At 37.4% G+C, this 22,012-nt stretch overlaps 1 protein-coding gene and 1 long non-coding RNA gene across 5 annotated transcripts; one reads left to right on the top strand and one right to left on the bottom strand.

The window, feature by feature from the left end:
* Positions 1 to 383: 383 nt before the first annotated feature.
* On the top strand, positions 384 to 17,619 carry LOC120542665 (PWWP domain-containing DNA repair factor 3A-like). Of its 4 annotated transcripts, XM_039775270.1 has the most exons (10): positions 384 to 666; positions 14,742 to 14,946; positions 15,096 to 15,147; positions 15,230 to 15,292; positions 15,385 to 15,433; positions 15,529 to 15,593; positions 16,512 to 16,677; positions 16,786 to 16,983; positions 17,073 to 17,161; positions 17,497 to 17,619. In XM_039775270.1, the coding sequence occupies exons 7-10, from the start codon at positions 16,543 to 16,545 to the stop codon at positions 17,558 to 17,560; spliced, it is 486 nt and encodes a 161-aa protein (XP_039631204.1). In that variant the 5' UTR covers positions 384 to 666; positions 14,742 to 14,946; positions 15,096 to 15,147; positions 15,230 to 15,292; positions 15,385 to 15,433; positions 15,529 to 15,593; positions 16,512 to 16,542; the 3' UTR covers positions 17,561 to 17,619. The 4 variants fall into 4 exon arrangements, with proteins under 4 accessions (XP_039631204.1, XP_039631205.1, XP_039631203.1 ...); XM_039775271.1 differs by lacking the exon at positions 14,742 to 14,946; XM_039775269.1 differs by lacking the exons at positions 384 to 666; positions 14,742 to 14,946; positions 15,096 to 15,147; ... (1 more) ...; positions 15,385 to 15,433; positions 15,529 to 15,593 and having other exon boundaries at positions 15,601 to 16,677; positions 16,786 to 16,803.
* On the bottom strand, positions 3,442 to 3,724 carry LOC120542667. Its single transcript, XR_005636222.1, has 2 exons — positions 3,680 to 3,724; positions 3,442 to 3,567 (listed from the first exon to the last, which is right to left on the bottom strand). It is a non-coding gene; the product is annotated as an uncharacterized LOC120542667 (long non-coding RNA).
* Positions 17,620 to 22,012: the final 4,393 nt, after the last annotated feature.

Here is a 22,012-nt window from a genome sequence, read left to right as displayed (position 1 = left end):
ATATATATATATACATATTATATATATATATATATATATATATATAATACCTGCCAAATAATACAAAGAGTACACAGCATGTGTTTCGCCGTAATTGGGACTTATCAGGTGTGCACAGCAATGCTGCTTCTTACGGCGATCGAACATTGGACATCAACGTTACGCCACAAATAAGCCGGAATAAGCTTCCGTACTGATCGGGCTGTGCCGTAAAGTGGATTTTTTTGTTTTAAATGTTTTTCTGCATTAAGCGCATGCGGTGTGTGTCACTACCTGGTTCCCGTTGACGGCCCGATCTGCGTGCACGTGCGTATTGAAAGGCTACGTCATCACACACTTTACGGTGCCGCCCAATCTGTTTAACGCATGCGCGAACACTTTACGGCATGTTAGGCTTTCAATACGCTTGCGCACGCTTTGACAATCTAAAACTCACCCAACGTTTGACGTTGTCTATCAAGTGTAACTTGCACCAATCTTTTCACAGTTAGTGATCCGTACCACTTTGAGGTTCCGCCTCATAGATTTTGTTTTGAAATAGCCTTGCGCTGTACTAAGCAATGAAGCTCTGTTAAAGAAAAGAAGACAAAGACGAAGCAACAGCGAAGAAACTCTATTAGACCAAAGAAGCAGCGACGAAACGAATTGTTATTTCTGATAATGGAAGTAAGTTTGCTTCTAAGTTAAAACGTATGAAATTTGCAATTGCTAAGTTTTCTTTGTGTATTTCAAATAACTTTTTGTTTCTTTGTTGTGATTGTACGTTTGTATAAATATTAATATATATTATATTCACGTTTATATTAATAATCATTTTCGCTGTAGTAATTGATGCATATTCAGTGCTTAAAGTGGTCCGGCACTCAGCGGTGCCGGCAACTCTTCAAACACCGCAAAGCAAGTTTCACGGGGAACATCCACCCATACCCACCCCCTCTCCGGTGCTCTGTGGAATGCTAGTAGATCCAACAGAGTCACGCTGCAGACTGCAATACCTCACGGAACGCCCTCCATATCACGGAATGCCCATAGGTTCAGTCACTGAACGCCCTTCAGAGCACAACATAGTACACACGCATGTAATGACGCAATTTATCATAACGCCCTTTCCCAGCGTCACTCGTATCGTGCCCTCTGCGAGATAGTGTTGACGCGCTCGTTGTACAGAATGCTGTAGATGCTGTAGTTGTACAAATTACAACATTTTTCTATCTGGGCAAACATAAATGACTTCCAGTTTCATACTTATGCTATCAAATCATTCTAAGCTCATTCATGATTCTAACACTTCGCCGATATAAAGTACAGTTTTATGTTTTGTTTTTTTTTTTTACTATTTTGAATGGTTGTTCATTACGTTTTCCCCTGAGGTGTTACATTATAGTAAAAGTAACAAATCTTATTACTATCCAGTGTTTCAAACGGAATGTGCCTCATGAATCTCATACCTATAGATTTTCAATCTATAAATGTATTTTATATTCCCACTAGCAAATTATACACGTGTGAAACAATAATAAAGCTTCATTATTTTTAGAAGGTTTTCAAAAACAGCGCTACATATAAAATTAGTTTTTAAACTGACAAGGAAACATTTTAGGAAACAGTCATTTATTTATTGATTTGATCCATCAACGTTTTCATTACTAAAAGCTGCATGTGTGAAATACTGGATGTCATGTCCATATCAATTGAAAGGCATGTGACAGCCAGTAGATTTTATATAATTTTACATTTTTTAACTTTTCAGTTTGAGACAATCGTGATTGTTCTTAAACCTTTTTTGTGCAACATTTAAGTTGATTGCAAAGACCCAACTTATACCAACATAAACTCAAACTGTCTTTGAGTCGTCGTCTTTGTAAAATTTTATAAATATCAAAACTGTTACAACTACTAATAATAATAAATAGTGGATCAGTTACAGTGTGCTTTCAGCGGGAATTATCCCGAGGTGATCTCATCATTAAACATACAGTATTTATTGTCTTGTGCATACAGTACAATAATATTGTTATTTACTGTACATGCCTCTACAGAACAGTAAAAATATAATAAAACACAACAAAGATATAGAATACAATTTACAGTAGATATATATATTCAGGTATATTACAAATATTTATACCTAGTCTTTTCTTACATTTCTTATTATGATTGGCTGTTCAGTAACTCTTTAACTAAACACTTTCTTTCAAGCCATACTTAGCCCATTGGTTCTTTACTATTTGCCAGAAGGAGGATTAAGAAAAACACTTGTGCAGGATGGCCGAGTGTGTAATAATCTTAGCAGAATGTCTTCTAGATATCCTGGACAGAAAGCAGCTGGGTGCCAGTAATAGTTTGTGGCATTTCACCACCCTCAGCGTGTGCCCTACCAGGATGTGATGCCGCCAGTGAAGATGGACACCAGACAGCACATGTAAGACGTCTCAGGAAGGCATTGGTGAACTTGGCAATAGACAAACCATGCTGTTCCCTCCTCAATTCATCAGTGATTGTTACTGTACGAAATTTAAACAAGCTCACCATTTCCACAGCACCCCACAAAAACAAACCACAGCTTAATCCATTCTCTGAAGTCTATGACCTGCTCCTTAAATTTTGGCCATGAAAGGTAGATTGTCCTGGGACCACTGAGTCAGCAGATAGACCTCTTGTCTGCAAGCCATTTAATCATTGGTGGTAATCAGGCCTATGATGGTGATGTCAGCAGCATTTTTAATGATGGAGCTGGTGTGGTGTCCGGACACACACATTATATATATATATATATATATATATAATCCTGATTTGTAACATGGCATTGTTTCATACAGTAGTTCCCATATTCAGTCCCAGGGGCTGTACATTTTTTCCCCCCAACTACTTTTTGCTTTTAATTAGACTCCCTTCTTGAACTTGCAAGCCAACAGTCTAGGTTTTGAAAATTAAAGTGATGTATCAAAACACACTGTTATAATTACCACATAGGGGAGTGTAACCTGTGGGGGGCATTTTAGCACCCAAACCCTTCACACAACCACACACACACACACACACACATAAGATCCAGGTTCAAATATGAATTTATTTTAAAGAAATAAAGCACACCATCCCAGTTGGGACATCCATCTGTGTCCTCCATCCATTACATTGGTCATTTCAGTAGACAATGAACTATTGAAGCAGGTCAGAAAGCCAGTCCATCCCCACTTTTCTTTACAGTGAATCACTGATCAAATCCACTGAACAAAATGACATCACGGTAGGTTTTTCCACATGAAAAAAATAAAACACAAAAATCTAATTTGTCGAACAGCAGCAACTGATGGGAATATTTTTTTTAACCCGTATCTCATCAAGAAAAAAGTTCATGTCCTTCAGGCATTCAAAAGTAAATAAGAAGGTGGACATGACTTCTTCAGTCTCTTCATCGTCTCCCCTTTGTTCTTATTTTTCAATTGTGTATGTAACTTCATCCTCGTCCATTTCCAGAATTCTTGGCCGGAGGACTGTCCCAACAAGTTGGTCTTTGTTGGCATCCAGCCAGTCACAAGCAGTTAGGATGTTTTGGATCAATGAAGACTTTTTTTATGAAAAAGAAAAAAAAACTGCCAAGTACTTTATTAGGAATATCAATATATTAACTCCACTTTTAACCAAAGAACAATCAAATTGGCTTATGAAATGAACACACCAATATGACCACAGCATGTCATAGGAATGCTTAGCTCAATTGATTTCTCTTGCTTTTTGTCTCTACTGCCTGTAGGCATGAGGTGGAGTGAAAAAGAAAAAAATAAACTCCAGTGTACAACCACAGCAGTTCATCTTCAAGGGAATGTCATGTCTAGTTAGAAACCATTCAGAAAGTGCACAAATAATTCAAAATGACTAAGTGCTCTGTAGTGAAAAAAGCATTCATTTTATTTACTAATACATTGCTGTAAGACCCATTTCAGTTCAATCTGAACGCCTACTGGAATTGTACTGAAGTGAGTCCCTGAAAGACAAAGAGTCCAATTACACAGCATTGTCACTTGTGAAGGCCAAATTCATCATTTCAAATAATATGTAATTTAATTGTTCCCAGTTTAGTAAGCATGCTTTAAAACTGCTGAAACATTCACCCAAACATATTACAATAGAAATGCTACATCTAAAAAGTTATACATAATGGAAAGTGTTTACCTGAAGCAAACAATCACTCCATTCTAGACTGGTTGATTTCTGAATGATATTGAAAAGGAAAAAGAAAGTCATCACCTTTAAGGCATTGGCTGTGCCATAAGAATCATTTCACTACATACCTGACAGGACTGTGCCTTTGTGAGGTACAATTTGCTAACAACTAAATGTAACCATAAATATGCTTAATATGATTGTACTGGCATAAATAATTCAGTCAACATTTTCATATTCTTTAGTAATGGAAAAGAAGGATGGGGGAGAAAAGTCCTTGCTCTTTCCTATCTTGTCTGGAATTGCTGGAAGCAGAAATAATTGCCATTTAATAAATCAGTTAGAGCACAAGCACACAAAACCCTCATTATTAAGACCACCATTCTCTGCCCCATAGCCACTGACACACCACAGGGCTGACGAGAGACACAAGTCAGTGACAGCCTCACCAGAGACCTGCTGTGTGACCAGTTGGTCAAAGTCTTTTTGTGAAGTTCTAATATATAAAACTGGTATCATAAAACTTTTCAACTGACAATTACGAAGCACTGCCCGTGGGGCACAGAATGTCCTTCTTCTCGTGTGGAAAGTAAAGACCGATGTCTTGGCTGGAAGATAAAAAAAATTAGAAATACTGCAAGCTGACAAATTCTTATAACTGTTCTTCCCTTAAAAAAAGCTTGAAAAGTTACACACCTTTAATGCTGGCTTTGCGAAGTAAGAGATGACACCACCATCTTCTAATTTTTGGCATGTCTTCCTAAAAAATGTAAATCGGGAAATTACAATAAATTCTATGAATAAAAAAAATCACAATATTCAAACAAATATTACACTTAAACCACTGACCTGACTGAAATCAAATGCTCTTCCAGTGGCTATGTAGAGAGCATACTAAAATAAAAAAGAATATTATTTTAAATCAACATTTACATCTTACTATTGGCAAAGTGTCCTCCACTTACCCTGAGCAGTCCCGGCTGTCAATCTGTGTCGGTAGATTCTACCAATTTAAGAGGTGATTAGTAAAGGAGATATCTGTGTGTGTTTTTTGTCTTATACTAACAACACACATTTATATTCACATTACCTTCTTCTGTGGTTCTTTCCAGCTACCTGGCATTATTTTAGAGGCAATTTTCCTACAGATAAAATTTGTTTTGTCAAAATTGATTTATATTATATTAATATATATTAAAAACAAAGTTGATATGAACTTTGCAGATGGAATATCATTGTAGAACTGGATTAATAATATTTAATTCTGAAAATGTGCCAATTAATAATTTTATCACACAGAAGAAAGAATTACTTAACCAAAATGTAGCTGGAGCCTTTCATCACTTTTATGACAATGATATTCATTTCAGATTACAAGAGTAGAATTATTAGTAATAGAACAGGTAGAGAAATAGTGAACATCAGATAATATAATCTCTAGCAACTTTTAAATGAACAAATAATTTATAAAGGGAGTGACTTTGGCTTCACACATGAGACCATAGCACACTATTACAAATATTTTAGAACCTTGAGGATGTTTTACCACTGTGCCATTACGAGTTATTTACACAGCTCTTCCAAAATAGCTTAGTGAAAACTATCCATTCATCCATTTTCCAACCCGCTGAATCTGAACACACGTCACGGGGTCTGCTGGAGCCAATCCCAGCCAACACAGGGCACAAGGCAGGAACCAATCCCGGCAGGGTGCCAACCCACCGCAGGACACACACCACACACCAAGCACACACTAGGGCCAATTTAGAATCGCCAATCCACCTAACCTGCATGTCTTTGGAATGTGGGAGGAAACTGGAGCACCCGGAATAAACCCAAGCAGACACGGGGAGAACATGCAAACTCCACGCAGGGGCAGCGCTACCACTGCACCACCGTGCCGTCTAGTGAAAACTATTAGGATCAAATTTTTTAAAGAAGAATAGTTCAAATGGGCAGCAGTCATCACTAGGTAACAGAAATAACAGAGTAAATAAGGAACAGTCCTGCTAAAATGCTAATTTTGGGAGATTTGGGCTGAGGTTCAAACTGAGTGAACTGAACATATGAACAAAGATATAAAAAAAGAACAACTTTTGAACGCTGGGACTGAACAGTTGAACAAAGATCAAGAACAAAGAACTTGAACTCAGATGGCAGAGACTGGGTGGTGACTGGTGCAGTGGGCACAGAGGACAGAGACTGGGTGGTGACCGGTGCTGTGGGCATGGAGGGAAGAGGCTGGGTGGTGACCGGTGCCATGGGCATGGAGGGCAGAGGGAGCACTTTAGGACCTTTGCCACAATCTGACAAGTGCCTGAGGAACTGATCTTTATGAACTACTGTTTTCTGACAATAACAGCAATGGTAATGGCCTGATCCCTGGCAGTTCAGTGAACACTTGTATATTTTAAAACCTGAAACAGTACAAAGAAAAAAAAAAGGTTAATATTCAGAATTATTTTGCTAAACATTTAAAACTTAACGAAAGAAATTCAGATAATCCTTAAATTTAATAGAGTTAAAACAAGCAAATCCTGTCCTATTATTCTTTTAAACAGAACAAACTAATTAAAGATTCTGTCAATGATGCTTTTAAAAATGTATGAAAATATACTATATGTTGCCTGTCAATTGTAGGCAATGTAATTCCACACTTACATTCTGAAAAATTAAAGTATTTGTAGTATGATCTTTGTCATATTCTACTAAATATTTTAAAAGAGAAAATTGTTAATACACAGTCATGAATTAATCTAAAATTATTCAAAGCTAGCTTTTCAAAAGGTTAAAAAGTACACAGTATACTATTTTGTCAAATAAAATCATGTTGTTAAGGTGAATATCTAGCTGCATTAAACTGTATTAAAAGTGTCAATTAATCAAATTTTACAAGTTACAAGATATCTTCTAGAGCACTTCACATACCTTCATGAACAACTACTGTCCTTTTGTGGCTCTGTAAGTGGCTGATGAGGCCTGCATGATCTGATCTTTTATAGCAAAACAGACAAGCAAACTCCTGAGCACCAAACACAACTGTAGGTTCCTCTGTGGTCTTCAATATACTTATGTGTCTCTGGTGAATATAAAATAGATATAAAGTTCTTAAAACTGACAAACATGCACGAGGACAATCACTTCACTTTATTTCAATTGAAAAAAAACTTCAAAAGCAGTATTTTTGAAGAATGCAGGAGAGGTGGGCATGAAACATTTAATATTGTTTTAAGAGTTCAAACAAACTGTACTATCATTGAAAGAACTTTATAAAATAAATAATAATAATAATACATACACACATACATACATACACACACATATATACACACAAATACATATATATATATACATACACACACACATATATAAACATATATATACATATACATACATATCTACATATATACACACACAGCTATTTAGTATCAGTGCAATACGCTGCTTGTTAAAATGGATAACTCCCGCTCTTACGTGCAAGTCTGCGTGGATATTATGAACTATCAGATTTGTTCAAGTTCTATTTAAATTTTAAATAGAAGGAATTTTTATTTAGTTGACAGAAATATCTTTGGTAGGAATGGTAAAACAGACAGGAATATTATTCCTGAATAAATCAACTCAAACCTTAAACAACTTATAATATTTTGCTCTCCATAAAAATATATCCTGTCTAAATTATACAAGTTAGAAATAAAGTAAACATTAAAAGAACAAACATTCAAATTTCTTTACTGTTATGTAATTTTATATAAAAAATAAACTTAGATTTTAAATATCCCAAAAGATTTTGCTCTCCATAAAAATATATCCTGTCAAAATTATACAAATTCAAATATGAACATGCTGCATAACAAAACCTGGAAATATAAATAAAATGTGTTCCTTTCAGCAATAACAAATCAAATCATTCAGTTGTCTTTGCTCATATGTCATTTTAGAGCTGGACGCCTGGCATCTTTTTTTGGCAACAAGTTCGTTTATGTTTGGTGTGAGGTTCTGTGTTGTGGAGATTCTCAGGATGGATTGCAGGTGCTCATCAGTGAGGCGACTCCTGTGTGCTGTTTTGTTAGTCTTTATCACTGAGAAGAGCTTCTCACACAGATATGTGCTACCAAACATGCACAAGGTTCGAGCCGCATGTAGACGGACTTTTTTTGTTCTTCAAAGTCACCAAAGCGCCGTGCAAACTCAGTGCGCCAGTTTATCAGCAAAGTGCGATTTGGGAACACCATAGTGACGACTTGGTTTAACATTACTTGGCAACAGGGAAAGAGGGGAAAGTTGCACTGGTGCATTTGTGTCTCCCATAAAAGCAGCTTCACTTGAAATCACTTTGTGATTGTGCACGGGTAAAAACGTCCGCTGAAGTGTCAGATTCTTATTTAATTATTCTGCTTTCTGTATCTTCTGCATTGCATTCAGGTTACCCTGATGTTTTGTCTCATAGTGCCGTCTTAGATTAAATTCTGTAATTACAGCCACATTAGCTCCACAAATGAGACACACGGGTTCAGTAAACATATACTCAGCCTCCCATCGGTTTTAAAGGCTCTATTTTCAGAATGAACTTTTCTCTCAGCATCGCGTGAGCTAGCTTCGCAATAACTTGCAGCATCATAAGCTAGACTTGATTAACGCGTAAGTGTCCGCAAGGCAGCTGAAGCGCTGCATTATGGGATCTGTAGTTTATTGTGTTACCAGCGCTTCATATACCTGGGCCATTAATAACAATAATACAGTATATAAAATGATCTCGCGGGCCGGATATAATTACACGCCGGGCCGGATGTGGCCCGTGGCCCTTGAGTTTGACAAATATGGACTAAATAGAACTTGAAAAGATATATTTTTTGAAATGTGATCGCGCAATTCAGATAGAGTTGACGCCACTACAGCCTGCATCCTCCCTCGCTCTTACTTTTTACCGCTCATCTAATGAATACACTGAGTATGGCTTTACCAAAACAATCATTGATGGCGAATAAAGTATCCATTATTCGAGTATGTAGATCGGAATATATATACATATATATATACCCGCGTATCGCAGCGGAGAAGTAGTGTGTTAAAAAAGCTAGAAAAGAAAAGGGAACATTTTAAAAATAACGTAACATGACTGTCAATATACAGTATTTGTTTTGTGAGTGTTACTGAGTGTTGCTGTCATCAAGGATTTGATTATCATTATTTCTTTCAATCAGGCTCGTATTTGTAGGATGTGTTGTGTTCAAGTTACATTCCGTGTTTGTCAATCGCTGTAAAGATGACAGGTTTCTTTCATCGATTCGCTTCTTACTGCATCAATAAACAGCTCGCCTTCTTCTTTATCTGAGACCTGACACACTGCATGCACGGGTTTTTTTTACACTGTCTTCGTTTAGCAGGACATTGACTTTTTCCACCGTGTGCTTTGTTTCCGCAGTAGCTGGATTTATGAATATGCTTATCAGACGCTTCATATTTTTGCTGCCTTTCAATTGTGTAATTCGGTTTTGTTCAGCTCTTTGGAACTGTTGCCTTTATCTCTGCACTGCGCCAGTTCACGTGAGCCGCCGGTGTACATGCATCGGGTTCCCAGCTGTGCTGGTGCCATCTCGCTATGTCCGTGGCTGTATTTAATGTTACCTTAGTCCTGGCACTTAAAACTTTCTCTCGCAGTTTCGCTGAGTTTGTGTCAAACACCACCCTGACCATCTCATCTTCCTCTCCATAAACACAGTCCTTCACCCGTGAATATTTAGTGGAGTTTGCTATTGGATTGCCGCTGACGGACGGCCTTATATGGGCAGGCACTAAATTACAAACGCCAGCGCAGCCTGTCTATGAACTTAATTTAAAGTGTAGGTTTACATCGTGCTTTGTTTCAAGTAGCAGAACTCATGAATATGGTTGTATATGTCACTCGCCGCTTCTTATTGTTTCGCTGCCTTCTCAATTATATAATGCATGTTTTCTTCAGCGCTTTTGAGGTCTTCCTGGTTTTCTATGTACGCGTGATTACGTGGGAGGCGTGATGATGTCAGACGAAACTCCGCCCCACGGCGTTCAAGCTCATCTCCATTACAGTAAATGGAGAAAACAGCTTCCAGTTATGACCATTACGCGTAGAATTTCGATATAAAACCTGCCCAACTTTTGTAAGGAAGCTGTAAGGAATGAACCTGCCAAATTTCAGCCTTCCACCCACACGGGAAGTTGGAGAATTAGTGATGAGTCAGTGAGTGAGTGAGGGCTTTGCCTTTATTAGTATAGATAGCAAAATACCCAAGCTTTGCAGCGAGAAGTAGTGTGTTAAAGAAGCAATGAAAAGAAAAGGAAACATTTTGAAAATAACGTAACATGATTGTCAATGTAATTGTTTTGTCACTGTTGTGAGTGATGAGTGTTGTTGTCATATATATATATATATATATATATATATATATATATATATATATATATTTACACACACACACAAACATATATATATACATATCTATACATATACATATATACATACACACACACATATATAAACATATATATACATATACATACATATCTACATATATACACACACAGCTATTTCAGATCAGTGCAATACGCTGTTTGTTAAAACGGATGACACCCGCTTTTACGCAAGTCTGCGGATATTATGAACTATCGATTTGTTCAAGTTCTATTTAAATTTTAAATAGAAGGAATTTTTATTTAGTCGACAGAAATATCTTTGGTAGGAATGGTAAAACAGACAGGAATATTATTCCTGAATAAATCAACTCAAACCTTAAACAACTTATAATATTTTGCTGTCCATAAAAATATATCCTGTCTAAATTATACAAGTTAGAAATAAAGTAAACATTAAAAGAACAAACATTCAAATTTCTTTACTCTTATGTAATTTTATATAAAAATAAACTTAGATTTTAAATATCCCAAAAGATTTTGCTCTCCATAAAAATATATCCTGTCAAAATTATACAAATTCAAATATGAACATGCTGCATAACAAAACCTGGAAATATAAATAAAATGTGTTCCTTTCAGCAATAACAAATCAAATCATTCAGTTGTCTTTGCTCATATGTCATTTTAGAGCTGGACGCCTGGCATCTTTTTTGGCAACAGGTTCGTTTCTGTTTGGTGTGAGGTTCTGTGTTGTGGAGATTCTCAGGATGGATTGCAGGTGCTCATCAGTGAGGCGACTCCTGTGTGCTGTTTTGTTAGTCTTTATCACTGAGAAGAGCTTCTCACACAGATATGTGCTACCAAACATGCACAAGGTTCGAGCCGCATGTAGACGGACTTTTTGTTCTTCAAAGTCACCAAAGCGCCGTGCAAACTCAGTGCGCCAGTTTATCAGCAAAGTGCGATTTGGGAACACCGTAGTGACGACTTGGTTTAACATTACTTGGCAACAGGGAAAGTGGGGCAAGTGGTTTTGTGTCTCCCATAAAAGCAGCTTCACTTGAAATCACTTTGTGATTGTGCACGGGTAAAACGTCCGCTGAAGTGTCAGATTCTTATTTAATTCTTCTGCTTTCTGTATCTTCTGCATTGCATTCAGGTCTTTCAGGTTACCCTGATGTTTTGTCTCATAGTGCCGCCTTAGATTAAATTCTGTAATTACAGCCACATTAGCTCCACAAATGAGACACACGGGTTCAGTAAACATATACTCAGCCTCCCATCGGTTTTAAAGGCTCTATTTTCAGAATCAACTTTTCTCTTCAGCATCGTGTGAGCTAGCTTCGCAATAACTTGCAGCATCATAAGGTAGACTTGATTAACGCGTAAGTGTTCGGCAAGGCAGCTGAAGCGCTGCATTATGGGATCTGTAGTTTATTGTGTTACCAGCGCTTCATATACCCGGCTTTAATAACAATAATACAGTATATAAAATGATCTCGGGCCGGATATAATTACACTGGCCGGATGTGGCCCGCGCCCTTGAGTTTGACACATATGGACTAAATAGAACTTGAAAAGATATATTTTTTCAAATGTGATCGCAATTCAGATAGAGTTGACGCACTACAGCCTGCATGCCTCAATAAGTCATCCTCCCTCGCCTTACTTTTTACCGCTCATCTAATGAATACACTGAGTATGGCTTTACCAAAACAATCATTGATGGCTAATAAAGTATCCATTATTCGAGTATGTAGATCGGGTATATATATATACATATATATATACCCGCGTATCGCAGCGAGAAGTAGTGTGTTAAAAAGCTAGAAAAGAAAAGGGAACATTTTAAAAATAACGTAACATGACTGTCAATATACAGTATTTGTTTTGTGAGTGTTACTGAGTGTTGCTGTCATCAAGGATTTGATTATCATTATTTCTTTCAATCAGGTTCGTATTTGTAGGATGTGTTGTGTTCAAGTTACATTCCGTGTTTGTCAATCGCTGTAAAGATGACAGGTTTCATTCATCGATTCGCTTCTTACTGCATCAATAAACAGCTCGCCTTCTTCTTTATCTGAGACCTGACACACTGCATGCACGGGTTTTTTACACTGTCTTCCTTTAGCGGACATTGACTTTTTCCAACGTGTGCTTTGTTTCCGCAGTAGTTGGATTTATGAATATGCTTGTATGTATGAGACGCTTCATATTTTTGCTGCCTTTTCAATTGTGTAATTCGGTTTTGTTCAGCTTTTGGAACTGTTGCTTTTATCTGTGCACTGCGTCAGTTCACGTGAGCCACTCGGGGTACATGCATCGAAGGTTCCCAGCTGTGCTGGTGCCATCTCGTGCTATGTCCATGGCTGTATTTAATGTTACCTTAGTCCTGGCACTTAAAACTTTCTCTCGCAGTTTCGCTGAGTTTGTGTCAAACACCACCCTGACCATCTCATCTTCCTCTCCATAAGCACAGTCCTTCACCCGTGAATATTTACCCGTGGCAGTTTGCTATTGATTGCCGCTGACGGGCGGCCTTATATGGGCAGGCACTAAATTACAAACGCCAGCGCAGCCTGTCTATGAACTTAATTTAAAGTGTAGGTTTACATCGTGCTTTGTTTCCGAAGTAGCAGAACTCATGAATATGGTTGTATATGTCACTCGCTCGCTTCTTATTGTTTCGCTGCCTTCTCAATTATATAATGCATGTTTTCTTCAGCGCTTTTTTGAGGTCTTCCTGGTTTTCTATGTACTGCGTGATTACGGGAGGCGTGATGATGTCACACGAAACTCCCCCACGGCGTTGAAGCTCATCTCCATTACAGTAAATGGAGAAAAACTGCTTCCAGTTATGACCATTACGCGTAGAATTTCGATATAAAACCTGCCCAACTTTTGTAAGGAAGCTGTAAGGAATGAACCTGCCAAATTTCAGCCTTCCACCCACACGGGAAGTTGGAGAATTAGTGATGAGTCAGTGAGAGAGTGAGTCAGTGAGTGAGTGAGTGAGTGAGTGAGGGCTTTGCCTTTTATTAGTATAGATAATAATAATAATAATAACAACAACAACATGATTCTATCCTGGCTGTTCTTTTCCTCATTATTGTCTACAATCTAATTTGAACTTTCTTGAACTGAAGGAAATTGAATATTGTATTCACACTTGCCCTTTGTTTGTAGCTACTTATTAAAATGTTCAGTTATGTACTGTAAATATATATACAGACCTATGAAAAAAGATCATCTAAAGGGACCTAAGTATATTCAAACTTCAGACTACCAACATTACTATAATTGAAAAACAAGTATATCCACTATTAACTGTGTTTGTCTTAGAAAAGTAAGCTTTCTGTGGAACATTACCTTATAATGGCTCAATCTCTCTGTATTGTCTTTCTGAAATATATTTTGATATCTAAAATACCAGGTTACTGGTTACTGGTTTTGCTTCTGATTAACTTGCATATACGTGATATACAGGACAAATGGTGAATGATATTCTGGCAATTATAAGTACTTAATCACGGTCACTTATATTTGATTACAGTCCGTTACACTGCGCTATGGTTAATTATACTCAACAACGGTCAATTGCATATTATAACAATTGTTATAAAAAATTATTGACTGCTGAATCCGTCGATTTACTACTCAGAATCGAGTATTCCGATTAGCCCTGTAACAATTAGCTACACAAATCATCCTGTTTGTTGTTTAACTGTTAATACTTTCTTAGTACTCCACGGAACCTGAAAGTTGATTCAACATCTTTATTACACTGTGGTATAATTCGTACCCTAGCAGTAAAGTATAATATTACCTAATACTAGTACAACTTGCAACAAACTCACTGCCATCTTAATTTCCAACACAAACTCTTCTTCTTTCCTCGAAAAATCTTTCAGAAAGATATATTCTAAGTCCACCATTCCTCCGGACTCCGACAAAAACAATGATGACGTCTCGAAACTGACATCAGAGGGCGTTCCGTGACTAGTGCTGGGGGGCGTTCCGTGATATGAAGGGCGTTTCGTGTCTAAATTCCTAGGTATTGCAGGCTGCAGCCAGACCCTTCTCAGTAGATCACCGCCAGTAGTTTGGTTCCCTATTAACTATGTATTTACATTTGTGAGATGTTCTACTAAAACGCTGTAATGTTATTTTACATTTTTAAACAGGATCATATCACGATCAAAAATACCACAGACATTCCGTCCGTACATCAATCTTCAGATGTGTTTTTGTGCCCTTTCTGTCATCCACGACTGTATTCTTCACGCTCGTATATACTGTACAAGCAGATGAACACTTGCGAGATCACCGCAGAACAGCAGTTTCCTACGGAGCTACGTGTATCCCACTTTTCCCATTAACTCAGGCTGAGTAATCTTTAAACCAGTTTATCAATGAATTAATTTTTCTGTATTGATAATTAGTTAGTTATTGATAATGACTCAGACTGACAGTTGTGATGTACACAGGATCTTTTCAATGTAATTGCATGTGACATTTATATATTTTTTTCCTTTCAGCAAACTTGCAACAAGAATATCAGCTGACAATTAGATATTAATGAAAAATAAGGTAAATTGCATAAAACCATTTGTTAAACTTGTAATTTCACTTGTAGTTTTGGACTTTCACATGTGTTTTTTTTCCTTCCTAGTTTTCATAGGACATCCCAAAGCAGCCTACTAGTTCAGTAGACTCTGGAATTTACATGTTGATGGTATTTAATTATTAATTATAGGCTTTATGTAACCTTTCATTTGTGTTTAGATTGTGTGTGATTTCAGTACTTTTTCTCTTGTTCTCTGTTAGTATGCACTTTATCTATCTGACCTTGGAGGAACCCTTTGATTTTACTGCTGTAAGTCCTTTAAAGATGCTGATATATACATTTCTTTCTTCATATGTGACATACTTTTAACCATGGCATTCAGTGATATATCCTTTTTATCTTAGGATGACATGCCTGCCATTAGAAAGTGGTGATGTTTGGTTGTTCTGGAGAACAGCTTGTATGGGTGGTAAATATTCAGTGTTTCCTTTTTGTTTTGTTAACAATTTATCTCATAGTTTTATGTGGCCATCTCCTATGGTCTGGTTTAGTGGGTGCCAAATGACCTGTGCCTTCTTAGAATAATTTGCAGATATTGGTACTTGTTCTGAGTGTACCATTGCTGAGTGCCGGTGTGGGTACCCTGCTTTTGGAGATGCTCCTTTTTGGGATGCGTGGACAATTAAAGGTGACACCTCACATCCAACCTGGGGAAAACAGTTTAAATAAGCTTGGAATTTTACAATTTTTAATGTCTAAATAAGTTCATATAGTGTTACTTTAAGTACACCAGTGTGTGTTTTGGTGTATACAGGTAAACTTTTACTGGCACTCTTTTTTCTTTTAAATGAATAGCATCAATATTTTAATGTCTAAAAGTCAGGACCAAGAAGATCATGGCAGCAGTGAACTTGTTGAGGAATATACTGATATAGCCACACCAAGGTATTAATGTAGAACTTAGTCTACCACTGTGGTTTGATACTTGGTTCAACTTGAGTAAAAACCTTAAAATTGAACATGGTATAAAGGATTGTCATAAGCTTTGGGACCCGTTGTCACATGGGGCGTGTTAGATTGGTTATTTTGATAATTAGAATAAAAATATCTTCAAAGCTTTTCTGTGACTTGCATATTACTTTAGAGAGTGTCCTGACTGGTGCAATCATAATACTCTGATGTAATGGATGTATTCAGAAAAGCTATTGAGGTCACATCCAACAGGAGTTTTTGTAGTGATCCACACAGTAATCCTCACAGTTTCAACTGTCTTCCAATGTGTCCACTTTTCCGAGAAAACACAACTGGTCAGACCAAAACCAGGCAGCTTGCATAAGACAGATACTTCATGTGACAGTCTGATGTATTTATTTGTGTGTGTCCACAGTGTTGGAGAGCAGGTTGGCTGTGTGGTTGCAATGGGGCGGCTGACTGAAGAACAAGTGGCTCAGGTTTTTGCAGCTGCAGAGATCAGCAGGGCCTACAGGAGGACTCAACATGAGAAGTTGTTGGAGTTCATAATAAAGGACCATGGAGCAGATGATCACTTACTGGTAACTTAGTTCAGATGACAAATAAAACTTTGGTATTGTAATCTATCTGGCAGCAAAGAGCTAAGATAACTTTATAGTGCCAAACACTTGTATTTTCTTGTCCAACAGGCTGTTGTATCTCGTAAGGTATTGTCCAAATGGTTAAATTATGAAAATCCTAAAGGTCACCGGGTAATGACTTCTATAGAAGATGAGGAGCTGATAGATGGCCTCTACAACTTCTTGGATGAAGTGCTGTCAAGAGCTGTAGGCCCTTTTGAGAGGATTGACAGAGTTCACATCATTCTGGATGTGCTGATGCCAGAAGTTAATTAGCCTTCAGTAAATCTCTAATGAGTACAGAAAGGAAAGTGTGTCTATGAGTAACATACTCTCTTTTTCTGTGTTTTTGATAGGCTCTTATTAAAGTTATACAGACAGTTGAGAGGATTTCTCTGCCAGAGGCAGAAAATCTGTTCATGGATGGACCAGCATACAGTGAGTGGTACGTCATGTGGAAAATAAACAGTCCTTTCTTTTTCTTTTCAGCGCCATTATTCTGTTAAACAGAATACCCTACAGTTGTTGTGAATTTAGACAAGAATATAAACTAAACATATGTAAATGTGAATATATATGTTTAAAGTGACATTTAAACTATACATTAGTACATTTTTAGTATTGGTAAAATTACATTTAGAAGTATGCAATATGTAGCATTTATTCTAAACTTTACAAGGTCAAGAATTGTGATTTCAAATGACAAATGCACAAGTGTTTCTGGTTGGTATGATTAGAATTTGTTCATTTGTGTGGTTGTTTTTGTTTTGTTTTTTTTAGTGAGAGGGAAGAGTTTGACATACTTGTTGTACAACAGTTGGAAGCACAAGGAAAGCACCACTGAGGCATTTAAACTCAGGATTACATCTCAACCCGACTCAAATAAATGTGTCTCTTTCTTTACTTCTCTTTTGCCTTTTTTATTTCTGTGTGTTAAAATGACTGTGCATAATAGAGTTGTATATATTTAATGTAACTATTGATGTAAATAATAAAGGACACTTTCTGTTATTGTTAAAGATTGTTAATTAAGTTCTGTATATTTAAAATTGCTTGTCTGTTTTTAGACAATTGATGTCATCTGGATTTTTTCTTTTGTTGTTTTAACTGCTTTGTACGGTTTTTATGCATTTTACATTGTTGTTTTATTTATATATAATATATAGAAGCAGGCATGCTGTTGTTTTAATACTTCAGTATATTCCTTGATAAGTCTGTTTGTTAAATTTAATCTTTGTGCATTCTTTATTTCAATTCAACTGACCAATCATTGATAATTATATTTCTTGAAATTGTTGCACAATTTATATTGAATAATTATTAATAAAATCTTGTTTTTGGTAGTGATAATACTGAGTGTTCTGTTTAAGTGGTGCTGGTCCAATCACCTTGCGTATTAACACTGTTAGAACTGATAGATATGACCAGAGCCTTCACTTGTATTGTTGTTCTAAGGTCTTGAAATTATATATATATATATATATATATATATATATATATATATATATATATATATATATATATATATATATATATATATATATATATATATATATATATATAATGTGTGTGTGTGTGTGTATGTATATATACAGGTATATATATATTCTCAAAAAATGAAAGGAACCCTTTTTAATGAGAGTACAGCATCAAGTCAGTGACACTTGTGGGCTGTTGATCTGGTCATTGAAGTAGCAGTGGGGTTTGTTTATAAGTTTCAGCTGCTTTGGGGCACTAGAGGGGGGGCAACAATGAGACAAGCCCCAAACCAGGAATGAATGGTTTAACAGGTGGAGGGGGGCCACTGACATTTTTCCCTCCTCATCTGTTTTGTCACTCGTTTTGCATTTGGCTACAGTCAGTGTCGCTATTGGTGGCATGAGGCCATACCTGGACCCTACAGAGCTGGCACAGGTAGTCCAACGTCTCCAGGATGGCACATCAACAGGTACCATTGCCAGAAGGTTTGCTGTGTCTCCCAGCACAGTCTCAAGGGCATGGAGGAGATTCCTGGAGACAGGCAGGCAGTTACTTCAGGAGAGCTGGACAGGGCCCCTCGTAGAAGGTCATTAACCCATCAGCAGGACTCGCAAGTTTCTGCTTCTTTAGCCAAGGAGGAACAGGATGAGCACTGCCAGAGCCTATAGAATGACCACCAGCAGGCAGGACAATGATGTGAATGTCTCTGACCAAACAATCACAAACAGAATTGAGGAGGGTGGCCTGAACTTGGCCCGACGTCCTCTAGTGAGCACCATGGAGCTCGATTGGCATTTGCCATAGAATACCAGAATTGGCAGGTCTACCACTGGTTGGCACCCTGTGCTTTTCACAGATGAGAGCAGGTTCACCCTGAGCATATGTGTCAGATGTGAAAGGGTCTGGAGAAGCAATGGAGAATGTTATTCTGCCTATGGCATAGTTCAGCATAACCGGTTTGGTTGTGGGTCAGTGATGGTCTATGGAGGCATATCCATGGAGGGACACACAGACCTCTACAGATTAGACAACAGTGGGCACCTTGACTGCCATTAGGTATCTGGGTGAAATCCTTGGACCCATTGTCGGACCCTATGCTGGTGTAGTTCCTCCTGGTGCACCACAATGGCCGGCCTCATGCGGTCAGAGGATGAAGGAATTGATCCCATTGACTGCCCCAAGAACACCTCTGGGTGGGACATTATGTTTCAGTCCATCCAACGACACCAGGTTGCACCTCAGACTGCCCAGGAGCTCAAAGATGCCTTGGTCCAGATCTGGGAGGAGTTCCCCCAGGACGCCATCCTTCATCTCATTAGCAGCATGTCCCCAATATTGTCAGGCATGCACACAAGCAAATGGGGGTTATTGAGTGCTATTTGGAGTTGCTGCAATGAAATTTCAGCAAAATGGACTCGCCTGCCTGCTGCATCATTTTTTACCTTTGATTTCCAGGGTGAGTTTGAATTCAGCCCTCTGTAGGTTCATCATTTTCATTCCAACAAACGATGTGCCATCCTTTTGTTCCTAACACATCAGTCTATAGCAGTAGAGACAGCCAGCAAGATTTTATTTCCCATTAAGATCTCATGTGCTTTCAAAGTGTTCCTTTAATTTTTTAATATAATAAATATAATACATACTATTGAAAACTACATCGATGTAAACCAGATTTTCAGTATAAACCAATGAGAAACGACAATATAAAAATACCTTACCAGAAATATCATTGACAAAATAAATTTCCAGCTGTTCAGATTGAATTATTTAATGGCTATGACTTGACAGACTCAGTGCAGTGTGTGCTAAATGACCAGTAACGTGGAGTCGTTTACAGCTGTACAGGTTGTTATGTCAGGGCCATACTGGAATAGACAGACTTGGTGTGCTCTTAATATGCTGTTTGCTTGGATACTCACAAAGGATTAAGTCCAGCTCAAATATCTGCCATCTCTATCTTGTTACCAGTCGTGATGCTGATGTTCGTCAGTGCCCGCTGTACAGTTGGACTCCTGGCCTCCTCCAGTCTCAGAGACACTAAAGACAGTCTGACGTGTTCAGCACACCAGTAGGACCTGATGGAGTCAAATGGAGGATAAATGAGATATGAACAAACATCTGTCATGTTTTAATCTCTAAATGTAACTTATGTATTATAATAAACACATATTTGATGATCTTAAAGAAGTATTTAAAATCCCAAACGTAATAAAGGTTCAATTAAGTCAAATAATTGAATACCCTGATTAACAGGGGCACAGTCACAAAAACTGCAAAATTATTACTCTTTTGAAGGCATAATATTTGCTCTTCACAGATCGTTTAACATAGTAAACTTCATTGTAAAAATAATAATTGAAAGGTGACTATTAGCACTATGACAACTGTGTTTCTTACATTTAACAATGATAACATAGAGACAGCAAACAGATTCTTTAAAGTCACAATTTTATTGCCAGCTTTCTTAACGTTTTATATTCCCTGAACATGAGAGTGTGAAGTATGTGATTTGTAATACTCTGTAATCATAATACAGCTAAAAAACAAACTTAAATACGAGATCCACAGGCAAGAAACTCACTGGAGCTGCTGGTATATTGAGAACAGACATGAAGACCGAAGAATATTTGACTGACATCAGCAAACAAAGAACAGATGGTGATCTGCAGGCAAGAAGGGGCTACAATGGAATATTAGGAACTCTGACAGTTTATTCAATGTTTAAAATTGTAATACGTTCATAGCCTTTAAGGTCATTAAGGTGACCCATTAAATGTATGCGGCTATTTCATTTGGACATTCGAGTAAACAACAACAGTCAAACATTTGTTGTAATCTGACTGATTTAATCAAGTAGAGCCCACACTTAAGTGTATGTCAATCCATTAAAATTAGGCGGACACAAATTTGTATTGTTATGTTCATTTATATTTTCTTCAGACATTGTTCTGTAACGATAAATATCTCAAACGCAAACTTGTATTATTTTTTCAGAACTGCTACTTCATAAATGACTGTGGTAAAAATACACTGCAGTCTTAATAATGCACTCGACAAAGTGCTATAGTGTAAGAAACTGACACTAGTAGACTATAGTCGCAGAGGTATTTTATGAATATACACTCCGTCTCTTACAGTCAGTTTATTTTGACCGTTCACCTTTGGAAACTATCTTACACGTCCACCTTTATAAATTACTCCCACCTTTCTTTTTACGTATCCATAAGGCAATTGGCTAAAGTGGCCCATGAATGACAAATAACACCAATTGTTGAATAAAACGGTGATTGATCGCGATGTTTAAATTCGTGATTGGATGATCAGTGACTGACGTGCACAAATTTATTATATGATTGGCCGAAGTCGAAAATGGTATTCACACCCATTTTACTCTGGTCTGCAGTAATATCTACTTGGAGAACCCCGTTCGAAGCCCGTCATGACGCAATCTCAGTACTACGCATGTCTGAGGCTTCGGAGCCCCATCATGATCTCAGTACTACGCATGTCTGAGGCTTCGGAGCCCATTCGAAGCCCGTCATGACGCAATCTCAGTACTACACATGTCTGAGCAAAGCTTCGACTCATTATTTATTCATCGAGCTCCCGTTTGAAATACTGTACATATGGCATCAACAGAGTTAAAAAACTCAACAGAATTCCCATTGAAATTAATGTTTGTAGATGATCAATACATGTTACATGATTGTGCCCCATAATACTTTGTGGCAAAAAATTTAATTATAAATTATACATCATACAAACGCCGACTTGTTGAATGCATAATGCTGCAAATAAGAGCTTTAGCAATACGGGT

Source organism: Polypterus senegalus, chromosome 13 (assembly GCF_016835505.1).
Source record: "Polypterus senegalus isolate Bchr_013 chromosome 13, ASM1683550v1, whole genome shotgun sequence".
Taxonomy (NCBI): Eukaryota; Metazoa; Chordata; class Cladistia; order Polypteriformes; family Polypteridae; genus Polypterus; species Polypterus senegalus.
This window is presented reverse-complemented; position numbering and strand designations above follow the sequence as displayed.